This window comes from Capra hircus, chromosome 10 (genome assembly GCF_001704415.2).
Source record: "Capra hircus breed San Clemente chromosome 10, ASM170441v1, whole genome shotgun sequence".
Taxonomy (NCBI): domain Eukaryota; kingdom Metazoa; phylum Chordata; class Mammalia; order Artiodactyla; family Bovidae; genus Capra; species Capra hircus.
The window spans coordinates 58,486,706-58,510,951 of NC_030817.1; the positions used below are offsets into that span (position 1 = coordinate 58,486,706).

At 39.9% G+C, this 24,246-nt stretch overlaps 1 protein-coding gene across 8 annotated transcripts in view; it reads right to left on the reverse strand.

The window, feature by feature from the left end:
• The window catches only part of FRMD6 (FERM domain containing 6), a 264,333-nt gene continuing 241,371 nt past the window's right edge, over window positions 1,285-24,246 (reverse strand). For all 8 annotated transcript variants that reach the window (XM_005685649.3, XM_005685646.3, XM_018054348.1 and 5 more), the window contains 8 exons: window positions 23,016-23,171; window positions 19,079-19,144; window positions 18,122-18,190; window positions 15,357-15,531; window positions 10,845-11,180; window positions 9,986-10,117; window positions 5,660-5,751; window positions 1,285-4,279 (listed from right to left, as the gene is read on the reverse strand). In XM_005685649.3, coding sequence (XP_005685706.1) covers window positions 3,995-4,279; window positions 5,660-5,751; window positions 9,986-10,117; window positions 10,845-11,180; window positions 15,357-15,531; window positions 18,122-18,190; window positions 19,079-19,144; window positions 23,016-23,171 — 1,311 coding nt within the window. In that variant the 3' untranslated portion in view covers window positions 1,285-3,994. The remainder of the gene's footprint in view (window positions 4,280-5,659; window positions 5,752-9,985; window positions 10,118-10,844; window positions 11,181-15,356; window positions 15,532-18,121; window positions 18,191-19,078; window positions 19,145-23,015; window positions 23,172-24,246) is intronic.

A 24,246-nucleotide genomic window follows, 5' to 3' on the forward strand; every position in this document is an offset into this window, starting at 1 on the left:
GCCAGAAGTCTCCATTCAGGGATCTTCTGAATAAATCTTCTCTGCTCTTCCCACCTCCCACTCCCATCTCCGAGGTCTTCACTGTCTATGCCAAGCAATGTCTGATTAAGCCTTATGTATATTTGGCAGACAGTGGGTATTCAAAAAAAAAAAAAAGTTTGTGAACAAATTCCATTTATCACATTATCAAAATTGTAATTTTGTCCTTCCTATTAGATTCTGAGTTTTCTCTAAGTTGGTAACATGGTGTATGCAGTAAAAAAAAAAAGGCAAAGCTTTTGGAGACAAATTTAGGTTGAAAACTTTGCTCTATCACTTACTAGCTACAGGATCTTGGGCAAATTGAACCATTTCCTCAGCTGCAAAATGTGGGTGACAACACCTTGAAGGGTTGTGAGGATTAGATATATGTGTAATATCAGACACTCAGACAGTGCCCATATATTTTTTCCCCTTGCCTCCAACTTACATTTTACCAGCTATGCTGCAAAGTTCATGAATGACACCCCACTGGAAAGTTTGTTTTTGTACTGTTTGCTTCAAAATGATCAAGTGGCTCAATTCTACAGAAATTAAATGTTTGTTAGAAGATTTGAGTCATCCCACCCTAGTCATCAGGGGTATATTATACCCATTACTGTATTTAATCCACAACAGTCCTTTGAATTATTCCTGTTTTATAGCCAAGAAAGCTGGAGCAAACACAAGACACTGGATTCTCCTTTAGGAGGTGAGCCAGGCTTCACAGAATCCTATCTATTGACTCTAAGCTCTGGGCTCTATGCTTTATGCCATGCTACCCTCACATTCGATCTGTGAATGCCTGCTTTTAAATGCAACCACTCATTTTTCTGAAACTAGAACACTCCAATAATGACTGCTGAATGGGCAAAAGTTAAAGTAGTTATTAAAAAAAAATGAAAATAAAGAAGTAGAGACCTTTATGCCCCACACTTTGGGACTGAATAGTGGCTGACTGCCACACCCTTGAGCCTCTCAGAGCCTTGTTTCCTTCATCTCTAACTTGAAAAGAATAATAGTACCTGCCTTATGGGAATATGAGGATTCAATAGTTAACACATGAGCTTCTGACACACGTGGAGCAGGCTCTGGCACACGGCAGGGCTTGGCATCAGCTATTAGCATCAACACAAGGGCTCCTTTGGTCAGAATTCTATCAGGTTGTCCTTAAACGTGCTCTATTATAGGAAAGAAGAACATAAAGAGAACAGTCACTCTTGCATCATGGAGAACTCTAATAATAATTTTTAAAAAGGCACTTCAAAGACAAATAAAAAGTAACTTTATTGACTGCTAATCTTACCATGAAATCCTTATAAGAATAATTACAAAATAATGCAGTTTTTTAAAACACACTTTTGGTATCATCTTAACATGATGATCCTTTCACAGAAAGGATTATTTACAATTTATGCAGATATAAAGTTCATTGTTGCAAATACAAATGCAGACATGTAGAGGCAATATATACCAAACTGGTATACTGACTAGCAATGGATATTAACAAATGCAGAATAAATATCAGGTTTATACTTTTCCTTTATTTTTTAAAACAATTTCCAAATACAAAAATGTAGATATTCAAAATGGATTTTCATATACATATATATAATTCTGCCACAGTGGATCAAAAAGCAAAAATATGTCCTTAGCATGTCTCATTTTTGAAAACCCACAAGACTATTCATAAATCCAATTATAAAGAGGGTGTGCAAAACCACTAACAATGCTGGCAAAACCCTAAAGACCTGATTCTGTTTGAAGTAGAGAGAAAAAAGTATAAAGCATTATGTACTGAATTAAATATATATTTTTTGATGTTTAAACAAGAAACACTAAGAGCTAAGGAAATATACCACCTTTATGATCTGGGCTTTTTAGGGTCAAACTTCATCAGAATTTGTCTCTTAAGCATCTATAAGAAATGATGGATTATTTAATGACTTAGTAACAGTCATTAGATGATCCTTTCATACTTTCATCCTTTTATATACAAAGACTGAGATACTTTAATACATTCTGATATCTGAAACTTTGGTTCTTCCAAACATTTGATAAAAGCAAAATAATTTCCTGACTACAGCACTCTAGAATTTTGTTTCCTTTTAAAGTGTCAAGTTAAACCAAGTTGACCAGGCCTGTGTGTACCCACTGCCCTTTCATACCCACAGTGGGGGCGGAAATGTGAGGGGCAACACAGGCAGAGCTTGTTCTCACCCTCCACGTGTTTATAATACTGACCCCCATCCACGGGGAACACTGTAGGTTCTGCTGTACCCTAAGACTATTTCTTTGTTACCTGAAAACTTAATTTTGTATAAAAATATGACTGTTTCTTTAGAAAATAATATAGTTCTTTTTTAATAAAACTTGGTAGATAGAAAAAATGGTATATCAAAATATGGTAAACAAATGTTGTAAATATATGAAATCATTAAAAACATCTCGTAGAAAGACATTGTGCTAAAGTACTTTCCTGAAGTGCGAGCAACACTGTTACTGTACATCTGAAGGTGAGTAAGTTCACTCTCCTGACTTGATTTTATTATACATCCTAACAGCAGTGGCAGCAACTGTCCTAAAAATGGCCTTTTTTCAAACACTAACACTTTCTATATACGTCAAAGTTAACGAATAAGACATCCTTGGGATTGGTGGTTTTCAATCCTGTTACATACTAGCTCCATCTGGAAACTTCAAAAGAAAAGGCAATTTTCACCTGGGTCTCACCACAAGACACTGATTTAATTCATCTGAGGTGGTACCCAGACATTGTTAGTTTTTTCAAAGCTCCCCAGATAATTCCATGATGCAACCAGGGTTGAGAACTACGGCAAAAGACACATGAGCAAACAACTGTTCTTAACTGTGTATCTATCAACTGATTGTATGTAGGCATCATCCATTCAGTGACACCAAACATCATTATCCTCTGCACCAGACAAGAAAGACCATGTATGTAAGACAGACATGGGAGCTGTCTTTCATAGATGAAAATGTGGTAAGCTTCAGACACACATAAACACACAATCTTATGTATTTATATATGTATAACATATATGTATAGTTGGGGTATTTTGGTTAAGCAGAAACCAACATTACCATAATTTATTCTTGATTTAAAAAAACAAACCACCAAGTACAAACATATTCTAAGACATTTCTACAGTTTTAACAGAAACTGGTTTTAGAAACTCCACAAAATTCATTATGGCATGAACACAACCGATCTGTTACTTGGACAAGGGACTCCGCTAAATCCTAGAGCTTTCTGGAAGAGCAGGAGAAGGACATGGCACTGATCAGCGTGAAGCAGTCAAAGGCCTCACCGCACCACCTTTTGGTTATTGTTTGATTCACATCTTGTTGACTTTGGGCTGCACTTCTGTGATGACGCATCTTTGGCGTGCTGGAACCACTTGATTCAACTGCTTCATTCCTGTTCACTTTGGGACAGCCCCAGCGGGGTGGCAATGGCTACGACTGGGCAACAGTCTCTCTTTTAAAAAGATGAGAGCTTCTTCTCTCTCTCCTCCCTCAAACCACCAGCATTTCATGAGGGGGTGGTAGAAAAAAAACATAAGCAAACAAAGAAACACAACATCTTTCACATGATTAAAAAAAAAAAAGGTGATGTTACACGTAATTGAACTGGAAAACAAAACAATGAACACGTACACCGCAGTCTGATATCCTGAAGGTCTGGTAACCAGTAAAGCACATTTCCTTTCAAAGGATCAGTGAACTTCCGGGCACTTGTCTTGCTGTACATTCTCTGTAGTCCTTTCCCTCCTGTGTAATACTTAAAGTGCAACTGTCCCACGGCTTTTATTTCCATCACAACTATTATAAAGAAAGAGATATGTCTGGGGTGAAGAAAATATGGCACAAGTAATAGGTAAAGAAAGAACCCATGGCTTTCACAGCCTCTAGCAAGCAGCAGGCTGTCTGGACAGCTGCAAGCAGAGGTCCTTTAAACAACAAACTCTGGAACTTCGTCGTGGGTGAGATCCAGAGAGAAGTATTTGCTGGTTCTTTTGACTGGAAAAGCATCTTGGATGTTGACACACTGCTGAGCCAAGCAGCTGCTGCAGTAGAGGCCTTCCTCATCCAGTTCATGGCCACACCCAAAGGTGTAACTCTGAGCAGTGTCCTGACACAGTCCTGCAATACGCAAGAAGTCCTTCTGGTACAGTCTGATGTCATCAAGGCTCAAGCTATGTCGATCGGTGGAGGTCTTTGGTTTTCGACATATAGTCTACAAGACAAGGGAAGGTTGAAACGACTTTAAGAGTGTAGACTAGTGTGAAAGTTCAGCACTCTGTGCCCTGCACAGAGAAAAGCTGCCAAATCAGAAAATGTTAAGGAATCCTTAGCTGTTAGAGGGTGGCTTCCAATCTGTGGTTTCTGGGCCCTGAAGCCCTGTGAGGAAAACATGCTACCACCACCAATAATAGTAGCTTACATTTCCTGAGCCATTATTATGTGCTAGGCCCTAGGAACTCAATGATCTTCCCCACCCACTCCCCAGAAGAATAACCCAAGGCTCAGAGAAGTCAATGCAACATGAATCCAACTGTCTCCAGCATCTCAGAAACCAAGCAGTTCTCCTAAAATCAGGTTGCACAGGTAAAGGTACTGTTTCTTTGCTTTTCCATGAGGATATGGCAATTCAGCATAGCAACACTCTTGTGCTGAGGTCTGTTATTCTTTTAATACAAGATGGGAAAACAAACCAATTATTACGCAAGAAACACAATTTAAAACACTATTTTTTTAAAAAGCTAGACTTCTTGGGTAGAAAAATAACATGAAGTGTTCTTGGTGTAGAAAAGGTTGGGAGGCAGCCCCAGGATGAAGAGGTGGCTCCTAAACAGTGCAAGAGGCTGTACTCTACCAAATGCTGTACACAACAGGTTACAGACTTTCCAAACTCATTATCCCAAGAGGTGGTACCAGCTGGAAATATAAGCAGGTTAAAAAATGGTTCCAATAATTACATGAATAGAAAATCCTCAATGGGTTATTTATGGAAATGAGCCATTACAGCTCTAACCTACAGAGCACCCGAGACAGACGGCATATAAAGAGAGAGAAAGAGAGTGCTCAGAAGTCAGAGGTGAGTATCAGTTGTAGATTCCATCCAAATCCTGCAACAGTGAGTTTCGGAGGATTTTAATTTGTCTGTAGCTTCTGATCGCTTAATCGTCTAACCAGTGATTACAGGTTATCAAATACACTAGCTTAGCACAGTTTGAAAATTCAAACTGAATGGAATAATTAAGAGTGTGGAAACGCTTCTGTCACAACATACCTGACAAGAAAATTACTCTCCCAGTTAAGATCAACACACACACACACAGAGAATTAACCTGAAACCTAAAGACCAGAGGCTTCTCATATGAAGTATGAAACAAAGTACACAGTTCATCCAAATAAAAATCTCACTCAAAGGGAAATGGAACTAGCAAATAAATGGAAATAAATTCAGACTAAAACTAGAAAGTATGTATCTACTAGGAATCATTTCCTGAAGGTTTTAAATTTCTGCTCATTTACATAATTATAAATGTAAGCCCCTATTTGAAACTGTCTATAACTTCAGCTCCTGATTTAAGTTTTTCAACTCCTTCCGTACCTGTGGAAGAGAATCGGTGCTCTGGCCACGCAGTTTGACTACCGTTTCTGAGGAGCTGGAGGTGGAAGAACCGATTTCTTTCACAATCAATCCTAAAGTAAAACACAGAGGAAAAACCAGTGAAGACCTCAGATTATTTATCCTTCTTGACACGCATCTGACATGAACTACTGTGTGCTTGTGCTCAGCTACTTCAGTCATGTCTGACTCTGTGACCCTATGGACTATAGCCTGCCAGGCTCCTCTGTCCATGGGGATTCTGCAGGCAAGAACACTGGAGTGGGTTGCCGTGCCCTTCTCCAGGGGATCTTCCTGACCCAGAAGTTGAAACGGGTCTTCTGCGTCTTCTGCAATGTAGGCAGATTCCTTACCGCTGAGCGACCCTACTACCAAGAACTAAAGTGCAAATATTAGCCAGTGCTGATGAATCTCCCTGTGGCCCTTTGGTGGCTGACAACAGGCATGGATCACAACCACTCCTTGTGTTGCAGAGAGTGGTGAGATCCATGAGGGGTTAGAACATAGCATGGAGGTTAAAAACTGCATTCTCTAAAACAAACTTCTAATTAAGCTGTTTAGGATGCGGTTAGAAACAAAAACAAAGGCTGAAGGTGAAAGTCGTTTCTTTACTGTATCACTAACGCTCCCCTACTCTCCATACAACACTGACTTTGAATATAACTCTCTGAACAGTGACACAGCCTCTAGGTTTGGTTCTACTTAAATGAGCAGTGGGTAAATGGGTGGGAACTGGGTCCAGGCAAGTAAGGACCTGTGTGTCCTGGCCAGTGTCCTCTTACAAATGGGGTTGAGCACGGCACCCATCCAACTGAAGAGCAAATGCCCACAAAGGGCAAGGTTCAGGGACTGCATATGGAACACACTCCGTTCCAGACGTTCCTCTGGGAGGATGGGGCCATGGCACAGGCCTCCTGCATCAGGTTTTACTGGCCTGACACCAAAAATGGGAGGCTACAGTGAGAAGTCAGCTCTGGACCTCTGAGATCACCAGAGCCCCTTGTCACTGAGGGCTCAGGGGGCCTGATGGTATTTTAGAAACAGAAATCCAGGGCTAAAACTTTCCTAAGAGACTGTGGCATAGGAATAAAGCATCTAGAAAAAATATTTAAGGAGGTAAAACTGTCAACAAGAACTGGCGATGTAAGCGAAGACCACTCATGTTTCTTGCAAACAGATGGAGCAAGTGAAGGTCAAGCCCCAGAGCCTTAAGGCTAAATGGCTTAAGTACATTTCCACCTGATAAAAAAAGAACCTTGAGTAAACAATATGATTTTTATTCAACCACTGCTAGTAATCCATAGGAATGACTTTTTGTATTCTGTCTCTTTAAAAGGGTCTCATGATAATTCAGTGTCTGGCATGTATTAAATGTTTGATGATTAGTTCAATTTAAAAATGATATACATACATTCCTTGGCTTATATGTAGACAGTTTATTCTCAGATGACACTCATGTTTTTGGAGTTGGTACCAGCTGCCTGAGCAGAAGATCTTTCTCTAGAAAGCTCATAATCTTTTAAAAAGCATTAAACTTAAAAAAAAATTATTTATTTACTTATTTTTGGCTGTGCTGGGTCTTTGCTGTTTTGTGCAGGGTGTCTCTAATTGTGTCGAGAGGGGGCTACTGTCAAGTTGTGGTGTGTGGGCTTCTCATTGCAGTGGTTTGTTTCTCCTGTTGCACAGAACGGGCTCTAGGGTGCACAGGCTTAGCTGCCCTGAGGCATGTGGGCTCTCAGTTCCCAGACCAGGGATATAACTCATGTCAATTGGCGGGTTCTTAACCACTGGACCACCAGGGAAGTCCCAGCATTAAACTTTTGAGTGAATCTTCACAGGATGAAGATGTGGACTAGGGTACTGGCTGGTACTTGGTATGGTTCCTTTTGGATTTCCTTGTAAATGTGCCCGTCTGTGTGTGTTAGTCACTCAGTTGTGTCTGACTTTTTGCGACCCCATGCACTATAGCCTGCTAGGTTCCTCTGTCCATGGAATTCTCCAGGCAAGAATACTGGAATAGGTAGCCATTTCCTTCTCCAGGGGATCTTCCTAATGCAGGATCTTCCTGAACACAGGTTTCCTGCATGAACAGGTGGATTCTTTACTGTTTGAGCCATGAGGGGAGCCCAAATGTGCCCTGGTTGCCTGTACATCACCTGCTCTGAAACCCAGAACTAGCACTAGAAAACTCAGCATCAAGCCTGATAATCAGAACATTGAACCCACTCCTGCCAACTTCCACAAGAATGAAGGATAGAGCAGTACACTGCATCACCACTCAACCTTAGCTCTGTGTTGTTAAAACAGTGTTTAAAGGCTCAGATTATAGAGATTTTGGCAAACTAGGATGATGCAAGGGAGAAAATAAAAACATCAATAACCCCATCACCCAGCAAAAAGGCTACTATTTTTATCATAGGTGTATAAACATTTTTATAATTTGAGATCATGCTATTTAAACAATTTATACTGTTTGTCTTACCTATGTTTCTTATATTATTAAGTATCCTCTGAAAGAAAATCTCATTATTGAATGGCTATATAATATTCCACTTTAATGAACAGAACATAACTTTACTCATTGTTAAACTTTAGTTTCTTTTTTCTTTTTGCCATTATATTCGACATTTTTTTTCTTTCTTTTTTCTCATACCTTTTATTTATTTTTTTAAGTTTATTTTTTTAATTTTAAAATCTTGACATTTAAATACACATTTTTTATATATAAATCTTTTCAAAAGCCATCTTATTTGTTTAAATTTTAAACAAATTTAATTGCTATTTAAAATTACAAAATTAATTTATAAAAATCAAACAGAAATAAAAAAATAGAAAGTAAAAGTCTGCTTGCCTCATCTCCCCTTCCTAGAGGCCCACTTTAGACAATTTTCTTTACACAAACACACACACACAGGGAATGATGACATGCTCTCTATACAGTTATAATGTATGTATATATATTAAAACATATTTGTAAGGAAAAAATTCAACATAATAAAGTAAATGGACAAAAAGGGGCAAAGTCTGGTACAAGACTAGAGCAATCAGCCTCTTGGGTCTTTGTTGCTCAGAGTGATTCTCAGCAATCATGCGCAGGTCTGTTTCTGGCTAAGCTTCTGAAGGCCATGGTTCTGCTAGGTTAGCAAGTGGAATTCTGTCATCAAAGGTTCCTCCTACTCTTTAGAGAACTGCCAGAATGACAAAGACTGTGTCTGTTAACCTTTTCATCACTAATTCTCTGCCCTTGATGCATGGCAGAGGATCACAATCAGAGGTTGTGGGTCATGACAGGGCAATGCCAGGTCACTCCAGTCGAAGGAGGATCTCTCACTCACGCAGTGCTTTCAGTAACAAGACACTTAGCACTGAAGTCATTTCGACAGCTGGCTCCTAAGGCATTTTCTGTAAGGAACAGAGACTAATTCATGGCATGTGACAAAAGCAATTACAAGTCTGAGGTGTTTTTAAAAAAACTACTTTCGTTTTTTTAAGATGCCAACTTTCATTTGAGAGAAACATATATATTATTATATAACTCTATAAAAGGGTTATAGTGAATACATTTGAAGATGTCATCAAATATAGGATTTAAGAGTTTTTTTACGCCAACCTTTTTTAACACTTTTTCTCCAGGTTCCTACACCCTATATGATATAGTGTGTGTGTGTGCACACTCAGTTGTGTCCAACTCTTTTGTGACCCCCTTGGACTGAAGCCCACCAGGTTCCTCTGTCCATGAGATTTTCCAGGTAAGAGTAATGGAGTGTGTTGCTATTTCCTCTTCCAGGGGATCTCCCTGACCCATGGATGGGACCCACAGCTCTTAGGTCTCCTGCACACAGGCACATTCTCACCAACTGTGCCACCCGGGAAGCCCATATACTATAGCACGGGGGGAACAAAACAAAGTAAACCTGGAGACCTGGCTGCTGCTTTTCTCCACACAGCATTTGCCCTCTCTAATCCATGGGTTTTCTTGTCTATGCCAAGGAGGAGGCCAGTTTGAAGGGCTTCCAAGCCTCTTAACAGATACATCACATAACTCTCGGATTATCATTTAAAACAGCAAAGAAAGAAAGATAAAAGCCAATTACACAGCTTTGTCCAAAGCATGAGGTAGAGGATGCTAATGCCAATGCTGAGTGCTTCTCCAGCTTCCCTTTCCTTTTCCTCCACAGAAGGCACTCGATCGCACAGTCTGTGACACTGACCTGGAGCCCCCAACCCACTCCTTCTATTTTCCTGGCCGCCTGCTCCCCAGTCCAGGACCACGCCCTGGGTAAGGAGATCCCTTCCGTGGGAGCTCACCAGAGTGTCCGTTCAGCTTCCGTGACAGGAGCATGTCCTCTGTGATGTAGATGCACATATCTGGGCTGACTTCCAAGGACTCTTCATTCATCTGCTCCAGGTCTCTGGGGTCATCAACTAACATCTCTATTTCTGAAGAAGGGAAAGACATTTAGCGACAGGAAATGGTCACCATTCATAGCCACACCTTGAGGGAGGTTATGCAATTATTTACATGTAAAAATAAATTTGCTAATGAGACTCCACAATAGGAAATTCCAGTGACAATTCTTGACTAGATCCTGCTTCTCTTTTTCTCAGGACTGTTGTATTATCTACATGTCTGCTAATGCTATGATGTGATTATCAATTATTCTTTCTCTTTAAGAAAAACTGTACTAGCATGCTGTGACGACAAAGAGCCAGCTGAGGCTGATGGGTTGTTTGGCTCATGCCAAAGCAGACTGTTGACAAAGACAGAATGAATAGTGTATGAAGCTCTCCGTCTCCCACATCTGCCATCTCTTGGAGCATTTAACAACGAGATTTGAGATCCACATGAATTCCACAGTAAGCACACATATGTTTTTCAGTTTTCCTCAGTGGAGTCAGTATATCTTTTCCCCAAACCTGAATGCTACAGCAATTATTTGAAACAGAAAAACAATAAAAAAGATGCACCCAAATGCTGATACAGGCTATAGATCTCATCTTATTTCCTCAACCCAGGGTGAAGCAGCCAACGCTGTGTTGCCTCTTCTCTATTACAACATTAATCCTATGGAACCAACACTGGGGAAAGCACTGGGAGAGAAAAAGCAGAAGGGGCCCTGACAATGGGTCAGCACCGTTAGCTTGGAGGGCCTGGGGGGCAGGTTACCATCATCCTGCGAATCCTCCTCCAGCCGGTCCTTGCCGCCACTCTCCACCCCAGAGGTGTGGGAGCTGCCGTGGCTGGTCATGGAGCTGCAGGTTTTCAGCTTGCGGTGGATGGCACTGCCAGGGTAGGCATCCTCGGGGCCTGCATCCCGGGCCTTGGTGTCGGCCTCAATGCCCGAGGTGTGGGAGCTGCTGTGGCTGGCGGTCGAGTGACGGGACAGGCGCTTGTGCTTCATGCTGCCGGCGCTGCTCCCGCTGGCCCGCGACCGCTTCTCCAGCTGGTCCATGTCAAGGTCCAGGTTGTCACTGATGTAAGACTCCCGGTACTGCTTCTTCTCTGTGCAGTGAGGAACACAGCTTGTGATTACAATCAACCAAGGCAGAAGGAATGGCTGGTTAGCTCTGGGCAGTCATCAGGCCACGAACAAGCACAATTTCACATTTAGAAGTAAATGACTGGAAAGTGCTGATAATTCTGATAGGAACTCTATGTAAGAAGACTGCAAAATGAATAAATCCCAGTACAAGAGATCTGAGGCAGGCATTTGACTATTCGAAAAGCTTTAAAGTTTCAAACACTGCAGAAGAATGCTACTCAGTGTGGATGATAAGACCACTTCTTGTCTGAAAACTGTTATTTGTCCACAATGGAATAAGTTTAGGAATTGAGAATAAACATTTAGAAACTTTCAGAGCGATCTGATATTGCCAACACATCCACTAATGAGACTTTGAACTTTGCAAAAGTATCAGTGCATGGTGGATTAGAAGTTTTAAAAAATCTGGTCCTTCCCCACAGATAATTTCAGAAACTCTGCTACAGAAATGGTTTCATAAGTACACTTATGCTAACTGCCTTTCATTTGATTTGTTCATCTGTTCAGTTTGGTCCATTGTTAACTTAGCTCTAACTGTTGAAGACAATTTAAAATAAAACTATTTATTTTTCTGAGAATTTCTTTCAAAAAATTCCAGAACTGAGATTTTCACGGATTAAGATTGATTTTCTCCATTTAGGCTGAACTAATGAGACTTCATGATCTATTAAGAAAACATAGTAATCGCTCTGATTTGATGATTTATACCCACATAGCCTCTGACTGATAAAACTGTTATTTAACAGGTTGGTGCAGATCTTTAATGCAAACAAAGACACAATATTGGAAAGTCCCTTTTATCAAATGCTAAACTAACCATTACATAAAGGCACAAATTTACAACTGGGCTACAGGTATAAAACTGATACAAACATACTATTTTTGTGCTTGAGGTCAGAAATTTAAAACAAAGAAAGAGCCTTTGTTTTAATACTGATGATGAGTATTTTTAATACTGATGAGAAATAACACATCAGAACAATGTTAAAAAGGAAGACTGCACTTGGGGAATGTTGAGTTGATACCATTTTAGAAACTGCTAACTAAACCAGACTATTTGGGTTCTCAAGGGTCTGCTAATGGATTTGTCTTGTCTCTTGGTTAAATAAAAGTACTTGTACTTTTGGTGTCTGAATCCAGCCTGAAGTATAATCACCACAGGCTTCCCAGGGGAAGAAAGGAACACCAACAGAAAGAGAAGATATGCACTCCAGGATGCAAAATGGCAACAATGCTTGGAGATGGTGGTGTGTACATTTCTGGGCTCCAGTCTATTCATGTTACTTCTAAGGACTCAAGCTAAAGCAAAGAGGTGTGTGCAGCAATACTCACAGTGAGGCAGAATGGAACCAGACATCAGGGCCTAACCACACATCACTGCTACAAAAGTACATCCATCTACAGCCCATCTTTTTAGGGTTCTAATGAGTCCTATTTTCTAAGGCAGCAGGAGTTGAGATGAAGAGCTAAAAGGGGTTTGCAAAATTCCCATATGCTTTCTATTTGTTGTAGTTTCAATACAATAGGCACATGGCCCTTGGAAGGGTAAAAAGTGAAAAAAAAAAAAAAAGTCTTAAGCCCTAAGACAACTGATAACAGTGGCTTTATTAAAAAAAAAACTTTTCTATATCTTTAAAAATAGCCCTTTTACTCCCAAATTTCTGACAGATTTGGAGTCAACTAGTTATTCTATACTCACACACATACTCACTAGAAAACAAGTACTTTGCCAACTTGTCCTCTAGCTAATAAGAGCCTAGCCTGAATTACTTCCTGTCAACATGTCAGCACAGCCTTGGTGTTCCACGTGCTGGCTTCTACTCCTGTCATTGTGCTTTTCATCTCTTAGACCTTCTGCAAACATTTAAGAAGTTTCACACCAATCAGTTACAAAATGAGGGAAATGTTGAAATAATTTTGAAATTTATTCTAAGAAATACAAAATGCAATTGCTCACCCCTAGCAATCACTGGTGTCAACAATGCAAATCATCTGTTGTAAAAGCCCACAGAACACCAAACTTCTCGTGTTATTTTGGACCATAATGCAAGTCAATGCACCCTCTGGACATAAAACCTGAGAATAAGCCCTAGCTATTGAGTAAAACTGAGTTGAAAAAAGATTTTAATGACAGAAAGCATTTTTGTATCCATCTCTTTTAAAACAATAGGATTCTTGTGATCATTTTTACTATAAAATGCAAAAATAGTGTTTCAGACAAGGTGACACTAGATGAAATCTAATTAAGAAAAATAAAGATTCTTTTCATGCTGTGATTTTGGCTAATGTTAATAGCTTTTTTTTTTTTTTTTTTTTAATGTTGCAGTCCTTAAGTGCGGGTGAAATAACTGAATTCAGGCCAATGTTAATCCAGAGGAACTTAGTGTCAGGGTTTCTTCAGATCTGCAGGGATTTCTAAGCAGAAGAATGTAAAGATGTGGAAGAAAAACAGAAAGCCGTATCTGCAAAATGTCCCTACGCACACCCACATCACAGGCCCAGCCTGCATCACTGTTACTCTCACTGCCCCACTCACATAAGCCCTCCCGTGCCCTTGGTACGACACTTGGGAACAAAGCCCTCCCCTCCTAAGAACTCAACTTTCTTTGTAAGTTTTCTTTAGAACCCATAGGGGAGGTTCATTAATTCTTTCAGGGTACAAGGGGCTCACATTACAGTCACCTAAACAAGAATTTACTAAAATGCTGTGGGCAGAGAGCTGCTGGAATAAATGAACTTCCCAAAGTTGCGAGTTGGCCATTCAGGAATGAAGCCAACTTGGCAAATGATGGGCTCTGCACCTAAGTCACCTATTCTCACAAGCTTTCCTGGTGCTTCTGCCCATTTAAATTCCTAACCTTCATGTCAGCGTCAGACAGATACGTGCATTTGTTATACTGATGAGTCATCATGGGGAAGAACTGGCAGTCTGGCAGCAGGGGAAGCCAATACACTAGACAGTGAGACTAATTCTCTCCAAAGGCAAATGCAGTTTGGTGGCAGACAGTGGAAAATGATTCATGTTCTAATTGCTACTTAAATTACAATGGCATCTCCAAACCGGGCCTCATTTAAACTGAGAGGCAGCTTTTGAGAAACATCCATCAGATTGTGTTTAAACCTCTATAAGGATTTTTGTTTGTTAAGAGAGGACAGGTACTTGTTTTGTTTCTATAGGAAAAGTGTGGTCTGAGAGGTCAAAATGTGTTTCCGACATGGACATGGACCTAAGTTAATATGCATCTGAATCCTAATTCATGCAAATACCACAAATCAAATCCAATAAAATTACCAACAATTACTATAACATGAGTTTGCAAAAAAATTGAAGACACTGAAAGACCAAATATGCAAAGTAGCATTTTTGGGTGTGAAAACTGGAGTGTGCTGTACAGAGTAACCACAGGAGATAAAGAGCTAACCATCAGGTTAATACTGTGAAGTTGAAGTCTATTGTTAGAAGCCTCTACCTCGTCTTCCTCTCCTCACCAAGACTTGCCCTTCTCATGGCTCAGAACTCTAAAGCCCCAAATGCACTGCTCTATTCTGTGTCTCAGCAAACAGCCCCTGCTCCCCAATAGGACAGTCTAACAAGATCCTCAATTGTAAAATTTTCTCTCCTTTGTTGGTCTTTCTTGCTGAGCCAGACAAGGGGCTTCATAGCTGTCAACAAGAGGCTGGAGATATTCTGTGGTCCACCTTTATTGTCACTCTAACAGAAGGAATAATCACACTGCAAGGAATTTCAGAGAGCTTGTACATAACAGCCCCCAGGTGGACCAGTGTATAAACAAAACCCTGAGATGCAGATAAAAGCTGGTAAGCAGATAAACCTTAGCCTGTGCTTCCACGTAGTGGCTTTCTGGACTTTCAAGTTGAGTGCAGGGAAACTTTAAAGAGACTTTTTCTAGGACAGTTAAATAGCAGGGATAATCTCAGATATGCTGACCAGGCTGTGGGTGGGCTTTCCAGGACTGCTGAGATGGAAAAAGCAACGCTGCTGGGAACCTGGAGAGGCTGGGGGTCCCCAGGTCCCACTCTTCAGGAGACTAAAGCCCCAGTTCTTGGCAGCTGTAGAGTAAGGGGCCACGGGTGGCAAAAGTACCACCTGCTTCCCACCCAAGATCTTGCAATACCTTCGTTTTCCTCCAGCTTCCGGATGTGGCGCAGAACGGGCTGCAGGTTCATGTAGAGGCGATGACTGTTGCTCAGGAGCTGCAGAAGGTGTCTGGAGCGCATGGGGCACCCCGTGTAGTAGATGAGCTTCCTGGCAGAAGGCAAGCCATCTGGGAGAATCTCAAACTTCTTACCCTGTGGAGGGAAAGAACAAGTCAGGAAGACAAGTCTCTGATGTGTCAAGGTCCATTTTCTTTCCTAGTAAGTAAGGAAAACTACAGACTCAGAAATAGATGCTTAAGGCTCCATCCAAAGTTCCCTGAGGAGTACATTACTGTCTTCCCTTTCAAAAATGTCATAGGATAGAGGATTACCAAAAATTCAGGGAAGTGCCAAGCCAGGGTCTTCTGGTTCCATCTGCGGTTTCTCTGGCTGGCCAGACTATTTACGCAATGGAGAAGAGAAGGGCCCATCATGAAAGCATTCTCAAATGTAATCCCAGCACCCTAACTCAGTAAACAAGACCACAAGCCCTAGAAGAGTAATGCATTCAAATATTTGTTGGGCGCTGACAAGACGGCAAACACTTTTCTAGTTGCTGAGAAAACAACAGTCATATGACCAAGTCCCTACCCTCCTGTTGTGACATTCTGGGGTAGAGATGATGAATAAATACATCAAGTAACTACAGCCTATGATAAACTATGGGGTGGAAATACAAAATGAGAAACTCTTCAGTCAGATAAAAGAGGGAACTGGAAGCCAGATGGATAGCTGGAGGGATGAGGTAGGAAGGAGAAATAAGATATGCAAGCGGTAGGTAAGTATCTCTCTGTCAGTGGAGGAACCTCATTCACCAGGTTTGGGATCATTAACCCGAAGTTCTTAATTGAGGGAGAGGGTGTGGCAAAGTTCCTTCCAGTTACACAATATTATGAATTCCTTTTTTTGACAATGAATAGGATAGCAGGACTACAGAAAGGAGTCTTCCAGACACAGTGATTCTCAGCTGGAGACGAAAGGTAAAGCAAAGAAGGAGGTGTATTTTACTACACACTGAAAGTCAGCACAAAGCAATTCAGACATGGATGGAATTTCTTACCTCTTGACTTTCCATTTTAAAAGGAACCACCACTGGATCTCAATGCTATGATAGAATGCTTGTAACTTACACTTCATGAGCACTAAACACGTATTAACTTACTCAGTCCTCACAAGTCTACGGCCAGTGAAAGTGTTCGTCACTCAGTCATGTCCGACTCTTTGCAACCCCATTGACTGCAGCCCACCAGGCTCCTCTGTCCACGGAATTCTTCAGACAAGAATAGTGAAGTGGGTACCCATTCCCTTCTCTAGGGGATCTTCCTGACCCAGGGATAGCACCCAGGTCTCCTGCACTGTAGGCAGATTCTTTACCGTCTAAGCCACTAAGGAAGCCCAAGGGGGTGGTCCATTATCCCCATTTTGTAAGGAAGAAACCAAGGCACAGAAATGTTAAGTGATATGCCCAGAGTCATACAACTAGGCAGGGCTGGGCTGGCTGAAAGAAGAATCATCTGGGAAGTTTGCCAAAACAGATTCCTAGTCTCTGCCCCAGACTTGCTGAATCAAAAATCTCTTGGGTGAGGCCCAGAAATCTAAAGCTCCTCAGATGAAGGTGATGCACAGCTAGATTCAGGAACCACTTGGTGCAGGACCCTTAAAAATTCAATTTCTATAAATATATTTTATTGCTACTTAATTGGAGACATGAAGGGGGCAAGTGGGTTAATAATTTTCTCATTTACAAATAGCTCCACTCCTTTCACAAAAAGCTCGAAGGAGAAAGAGCCAGTGAGGAGGAGGCAGGTCAGGCCCCATTTAATGTATGAGTAAAGTGAAATCAGATTGAACTGTGCCCAATCTGAATTAAAGTCAGAAACAGGTCTTTTAACTCACAGGGCAGTGTGGGATCAGTGCCCAAATGCGATCTGGCAATAGAGCTCTTTATTTATGTAGGCCATCTTCCTGCTGGAAAGAAGCATGTGTCTTAATCCTTATCTTCCTCCTCTCTTTGTGTATTTCTTCCAGTAATTTAGGAACAAAGCAAAATTATGAATTTTAATGACCACTAGAAAGACATATAATTAACTGTAATTCTTTGAACTCTTCCCCAAAATGGATACAGCTTGGCAAAAGAGTGAAACAGCTGGGAAAAACAAGAATTTGCTCTGACAAAAGAAAGTGTATTGTTCTCAATAATCTAAAAACCAAAGTACTTTTCCTGTTAAGAGTTGTAGCCCTTTCCTTATAATGATGATTTGCAACAGACAGATATTAATAGAAACATCTTTTTATATCACTCTTTATTCTCTATTCAAGAGAAGTTAACTTCCAAAAGAACGGGCCAACCCCCAGGCTAAGAATAATTTACTCTCTGATTACAGCTTTCTGTTTTCTAATCCCTCTGCTGTACATTTTAAAAAATAATTCTGTTTGATGAATTAGTCTTGCACTTTTCCCATCACATTTTTTTCTGCAACTAGGGTAGAGTGGTGGGGACCAGACACACAAATTAAAATTGGTGATTTCTTTCGCTGTAAGACTCTGTGATTTCAGGTCCACTACTGAAAAGTGGCAAGGATGATAATCACAGCACATGTGTAAGAATCTAAGAAAGCTAGCTATTTTCATCTTCAATTTTGAGAAAACATCAAGTTTTGTGCCTGAAACAATATTTTGTTTAAAAAACAAAAGTCCACAAAAACAAACAGATGAGTATTTCAGTCAGTTATTTTAAACTTACCACAAACACCAACTTTCCAACATTGGTCCAAGGGAAATCATAAAGTAATTGTTTCTCTTCGTCTAAATTCTGTGGAAAGAATGATGAGTTACTTATAACTCGTATAAGTTATGCACATAGAGTTACCGAGGAAACTGACAGATACTCTAAAATAGCTCTAACTTCTTGCCCAGAAAACTAAAATACAGTAATTAAAATCTGAAAGAGGTCCCCAACTCTCTTTAGAGACATGCAGACAGTAATTAAGAGAGAAATGATACAATTCTGCCACTTTGGGTTCTTCAGTGACTACCTTGCCTTTCAAGGTAATCTTGTCCCTTCTGGCCCATCTCTAAATTTAAATAAAAAGTCCAGAAGACTCAGGCATTCGAGAGATGAGATAAGGCACTCAGACTTTCATAACTGGGCATTTTGCCTATACCAAAGATAAGGCACCCTCATGTTCTCCCAGGTCTCACAGACCTCCTCTTTCTCCTGTTGATGGTGGGATGATAACACCATCCCACCTGCAGAAGGATGACAGGAACTGCTTATTCAACAGATGAGTTTTATCGGAAAATTGTAACGGAAATTAAAACGTCTGGGTCAGATACTTTATCACAAAGTCAATTTTCTTTCCACAGTTACAGATGCACCAAATGATAAAAAAAAGAATGCTGAAAATTAATGACATACAAAGAAAAATGTCTGGATATTAACGATCTATGAGTGATAAATGTGGGCCAATCTTTGGTTTGCTATTTTCTGTTCTAGAGAACTTACTGATGTCAAGGATCAGACTGTTTCACTTTGTCTGTCCCACATTATCCACGTCTGTGCTGGACAAATAAGAAGTAGTAACCAATCAATGGCTGGAAATAGGACCAGTGAACAGTATCATAGCACAAACCAGGCAGGCACACTGTCAGAGTTAAGACATAGTGGATACCATTTGACACCTATTCCCCATTAACTAACCTGAAAAATCTGTATTCCCCGCATGGTCAATCCAAGGGTCAGAGAAGCTTCAATTTCCCTTTTATCCTGTAGGAATAAAATTATATGAAAAAGTGTATCTTTCTTCTGTAAGAAACAATTCAGCACCAAAGAATGAAAGATACATTTCAGTATTAGAAAGCTTTTTACTTAAATAGTTTTGCCTTTCTGCATCCCCTTTTTCCTGTAAGATACAAGAAAATCATGGGTACATATTAAATCAATAATGATATTTTCTACTTTTTAAGTCTTTGAGACTTCAGAGTTTTAATGTTTTTACTATATTGTAAACATTTTCATATCTGACAATATTCTAAATTCGTGTGTTACTGAGAACTCTGGTAAGACTATTTGCTACTTTTACATCAATTTTTTTTAAACCTTCTATGCTATGCTAAGTCACTTCAGTCGTATCTGAGTCTTTGTGATCGTATGGACTGTAGCCCGGGATTCTCCAGGCAAGAACACCATAGTGGGTTGCCATGCCCTTCTCCAGAGGATTTTGCCTACCCAGGGATTGAGCCAGTGTCTCTTATATCTCCCACATTGGCAGGTGGGTTCTTTATCACTAGTGCTGCCTGGGAAGCCCCTTTTAACCTTCTATCTAACATCTTTTCTCAGATGTTAGAATCTTGAATATAATGTCTTAGTTATATTCTGAGGTGCAGTAGATTTTGTGTATTTAAAACTGGTTAAATCTCCCAACTTGGAAACAAAAGTTAGAGGCAAGCCTGAATAGTTAATGGGCTTCCCTACTTAGACAGCATACTAAAGAACAGAGACATTACTTTGCCAACAAAGGTCCATCTAGTCAAAGCTATGGTTTTTCCAGTAGTCATGTACAGATGTGGGAGTTGGACTATAAAGAAAGCTGAGTGCTAAAGAATTGACGCTTTTGAACTGTGGTGTTGGAGAAGACTCTTGAGAGTCCCTTGGACTGCAAGGAGATCCAACCAGTCCATCCTAAAGGAGATCAGTCCTGAATATTCATTGGAAGGACTGATGCTGAAGCTGAAGGTCCAAAACTTTGGCCACCTGATGCACAGAACTGACACTGGAAAAGACTCTAATGCTGGGAAAGACTGAAGGCAGGAGGAGAAGGGGACGACAGAGGATAAGATGGTTGGATGGCATCAGTGACTCAATGGACATGAGTTTGAGTAAGCTCCAGGAGTTAGTGATGGACAGGGAGGCCTGGAGTGCTGCAGTTCATGGGGTCGCAGAGTTGGACTGAACTGAACTGAAGTGAATAGTTAATGCTCTCTCATGAAGATAGTTGAAAGCTATAAAGCTTTACATTATGTTAGTTTGGAAAAAGCCCTTATTTTTAAGAAGTTCAATTATCACCTGCCAATCTGATATACATTCAACCAGCTAAACCATAAACTGGAAAAAAAAATACACCACAACAAGTATAAGGGAAAAATACTGTACTTAGCCACATCTTTTAAGCACTCATCTGTAACAAGTGGTTGTGTGACGTAAAGCTCAAAATAGAAAATAAAATTGCTAAGTCACTATTTTCAGTATGAGATTTCTCAATTAAAAAAATGAGTATGTACAGCTCTTTATTATGTTCAGTGCCAGTTTTTGCATGATCATGGAAAGAAGTATTTTTAGAAAACATATCCTCAGCTGGCACAGTAGATAGAGCCTATATTCACTACTGGGGCTGTTTTTTTTCCCCCCACTAATATTCTTTACATCAAGAAAGGCACATACAGTATAGGTTTAACAGGAGAAACCAATTCATCACTATGAATTTAGGCCAATATCCCTTTCAAGGCTGTTCTGATTGCTTCCAGAAATAAGCCTGTGTTCATAAAAATGCTGGTTGTGTGTGTATGAGGTATGTATCACTGGGCAAGAGGTACAGAGGTTTGTTGTTGTTGTTTTAAATTTCCTATCTCCTGTCTCCATTTTATAAACAGGTCTTAAATGAAGCACTTTTAACGGCAGTCACTTAATTTCTTTAAAGAATGAAAATTCTCTCCATAAGGAAAAAAATATCTATTTTTCCACCTCAATCAGTTCATTAGCATTATCTTGTTTTAAGGAGGCCAGAGTGATTTTTATGCCATGTAAAAGTAGCACACTTTGAGCAGCTTGAGAAATGAATTTTTACATGAAAGATAAATTAGAGCTATCTACTTTATCTACTAAAGGATTCTTAATAGGATTCTTTAAAATATCAAAGCTTTCCTAGCAAACAGAAAGCAACCAATATTTACTGAGCACTCACTAATGCGCCAGGTAGGCCATCTGGCCATTTCAGATTCATCGTCTTGTTGAATCCTTCCTGACCTGTGACATGTATAAGATAATTTCCACTGAAGAGATGCCCAGTACTGCAGCGACAGTCCCCCATGATCCCAGCAAGAGTGAGTGCCGGGGGAGCGTTTCTAACTGATGATCTGATTCTAAAGCCATACTCTCTCCAATGTATCATTCTTACTTCTGATACACTCTAAAATATAAACTTATTGTCAAAACTGTCATTAATTTTCATTTTCTCTTATAAGTTGAGGTGTCACAATGAACTCTCTTAAAAGAAAAACAAGAACTCAGTCTTTTAGGAATTTAACTGAGGAGATCTTGTGGAAGTCTTTGCCTTTCAAAGATGACAGGGCATTAACAAAGCATCTCTTTGGCATGAAAGGGGAAAAAATAACATCCTTTGTTCTCTTTTTTAGTGTTTTAAACCAGCCAAGAAAATTACCCAGCAATATAACTGATCTATGGTCCAGTTTCTAATGGCCTAATTATGCTTATCTTACCACAAGGGTGTAGCAGAGATAACAAACCTAACAATAACAAAGATGGTGGTAACAGAAACACATTTAACATCATACTTAATGTGCGCACTTTTCACCCACTAATTCCTTTAGTCTTTAATAAACCTCAGAATTTATTGGGTTTGTTACCATCTCCATTTATCTGTGGGGAAACCAAAGCACAGTAACATGCCTAAGGTTACCCAGTAAGGGCTGAAGCTGGGATTTAATCCCAGCAAGCTGGATACAAGAGACCACACTCTGAACCACCTCATCCTGTTTGGTAGGAGAATAAACATGCCTTTGGATACTCAGGTGGGAACTGAGGGGTTCTTACCATGGAAGTGATACTTGTGGAAAAGTGAGAGGAGTGTGGCGAAGAGGGAGAGAAGACAGAATGTGGTGAACAGTTTTGCCAGTGATTCTCTGCGAGACCCACCCCAGTTATTATTTGGATGTGTGACCTCTGACTCAGAACGGAAAAACGAAGCTAGAGACACAAGAACACAGAACACGAGGACACAGGACAAAAGAAGGAACAAACCAGAGTGAGAGAAGCAAGAAAGTCAGTGATTCAGGCACAAAGGTTCTTGTAAGCAGACATGGGTTGACTCCTGCTGTTTACAAGTTTTGTGATCTTTGGTATGTATCCCTGATTATAAAATGAAGATTACAGTCCTATCTTATAGAGTTATGAGTATTTTTTAAGAAAGGATAGATATGAAGTGTTCCCATAAATACAAAACTCAATAAACATTAGCTGCTGTGGTGGTGCTCTTATTACTAATGGATACAATGCAGGTGTGGCTTCACTTATTAAATAATTACTGTTCAAAGAAGTAGTAAACATTACTCCCCAAGGCAGAAATGCAGATTTGGGAAGGAGGAGAATAACTATTTCATAATCACTGAAAAATCAAAAGCACAATTACAGCCACTTGTCATCTCAATATCAGAACCATGAAAAAGACTCACTCCTGCTTCCAGGCCCAAAGAAAAACATCACTGACTCCAAGACTGACTTATGATGACAAACAGCAGTTCAAATAAAAACTCTTAAAAACAACCAAAACTTTAAAAAAAAAAAAAAAACAAACTTCTCCTGATCAAGAAGATACAGCTGCAGACTTACTGCAGTTTTGTACCTTATACAATCTGTAGTAGTGAACAGCGACGTCATCCAGTCGGACAGCCTCTTTGATATATTTAAGATGAGCCTCAGAAGCTGTCAGTGCAAACTGATCTTTGTGCATGTTTGGAATGTGCTTCAGGATGTAGTCCTTCCCTCTCTTGGAAACAACCTGTTGGGATACAAGGGAAGCGCAATGCAACATTTGTTGGAAGGATTCAAGTATAACACGACCCTCACCCCACAAATGATGAAAGGCCGAGAACCGAAAATAGGCCCTTGAAACTGCCTGATTTCCACTAGGAAATTCTCACACTGATTCTCTTTTGACCATCTGTGACGTTACTAGGCTGAACAAGCTAATACTAGAAGGTACAGAGTCAGTTTAGCTGCAGTACTTCATATCTTAGAAGAAAAATCATTTAAGAAATGGGAAAAATATGTTCTCTTGGCTTTAAAATCACTAACAAAGAAAAACCATGCAAACTTGCACAATTTTGTCCACATCATTGTTTATACTTGCAGAATTATTGGTACTATGAAATACAGCTACTCAGCACATCTTCAGGTTCTGGATCCTACTTAACTCTCCTAAAATTACAGCCACAAAGTGGGAGGCTCTCAATGTTAATCCAAAGAAGGCAGAGGACTGCAAGGAATTCTTAGAAACATTTCTGGTTTCTGCATAAGAGGCTGATATGAACACTCTACTCAAATGCTTAGGAGAAAACAATTTCACTCAAATATTCATTTCAATTTACTGCGACTTCAGTTTTAATCAGACAGTAGTCTAAGCTTTCAGATTTCAAAAATATAGGGTCCAGTAGCTACAGGCTCAAAAAAAAGGTGTTGATAAGTTAAAAGTCTTAGCTGATTTCATGAAGATTATAAGAGATGGAAAGACTATGCAAAGTGAACAGAAAGCATTTTTAGTGCTCAAAATGATCAGAATTTAAAAATTAGAGAATTTTTAGTTTTATCAGTTTTTATATAGTTATTAACATATTTTTCTTCCTATGAATATTTTGAGAATTAAACATGATGAAGTATTGCCCAATAATCAAGTTTTGCTGATAACTCGTTAAAGATTTTTTCTTTCTAGATTCCTTTTACATGAAGATCATTTAAATCAGTACTTATCAACCTTTTTCAGGTCAAAGAACCCATAGAAAATAGTATTTAAAAGGGCAGTGAAGTATATATAATAGGTGGTTCTGGTGATCACAAGGGTCAAGGAAGCTGGTCTC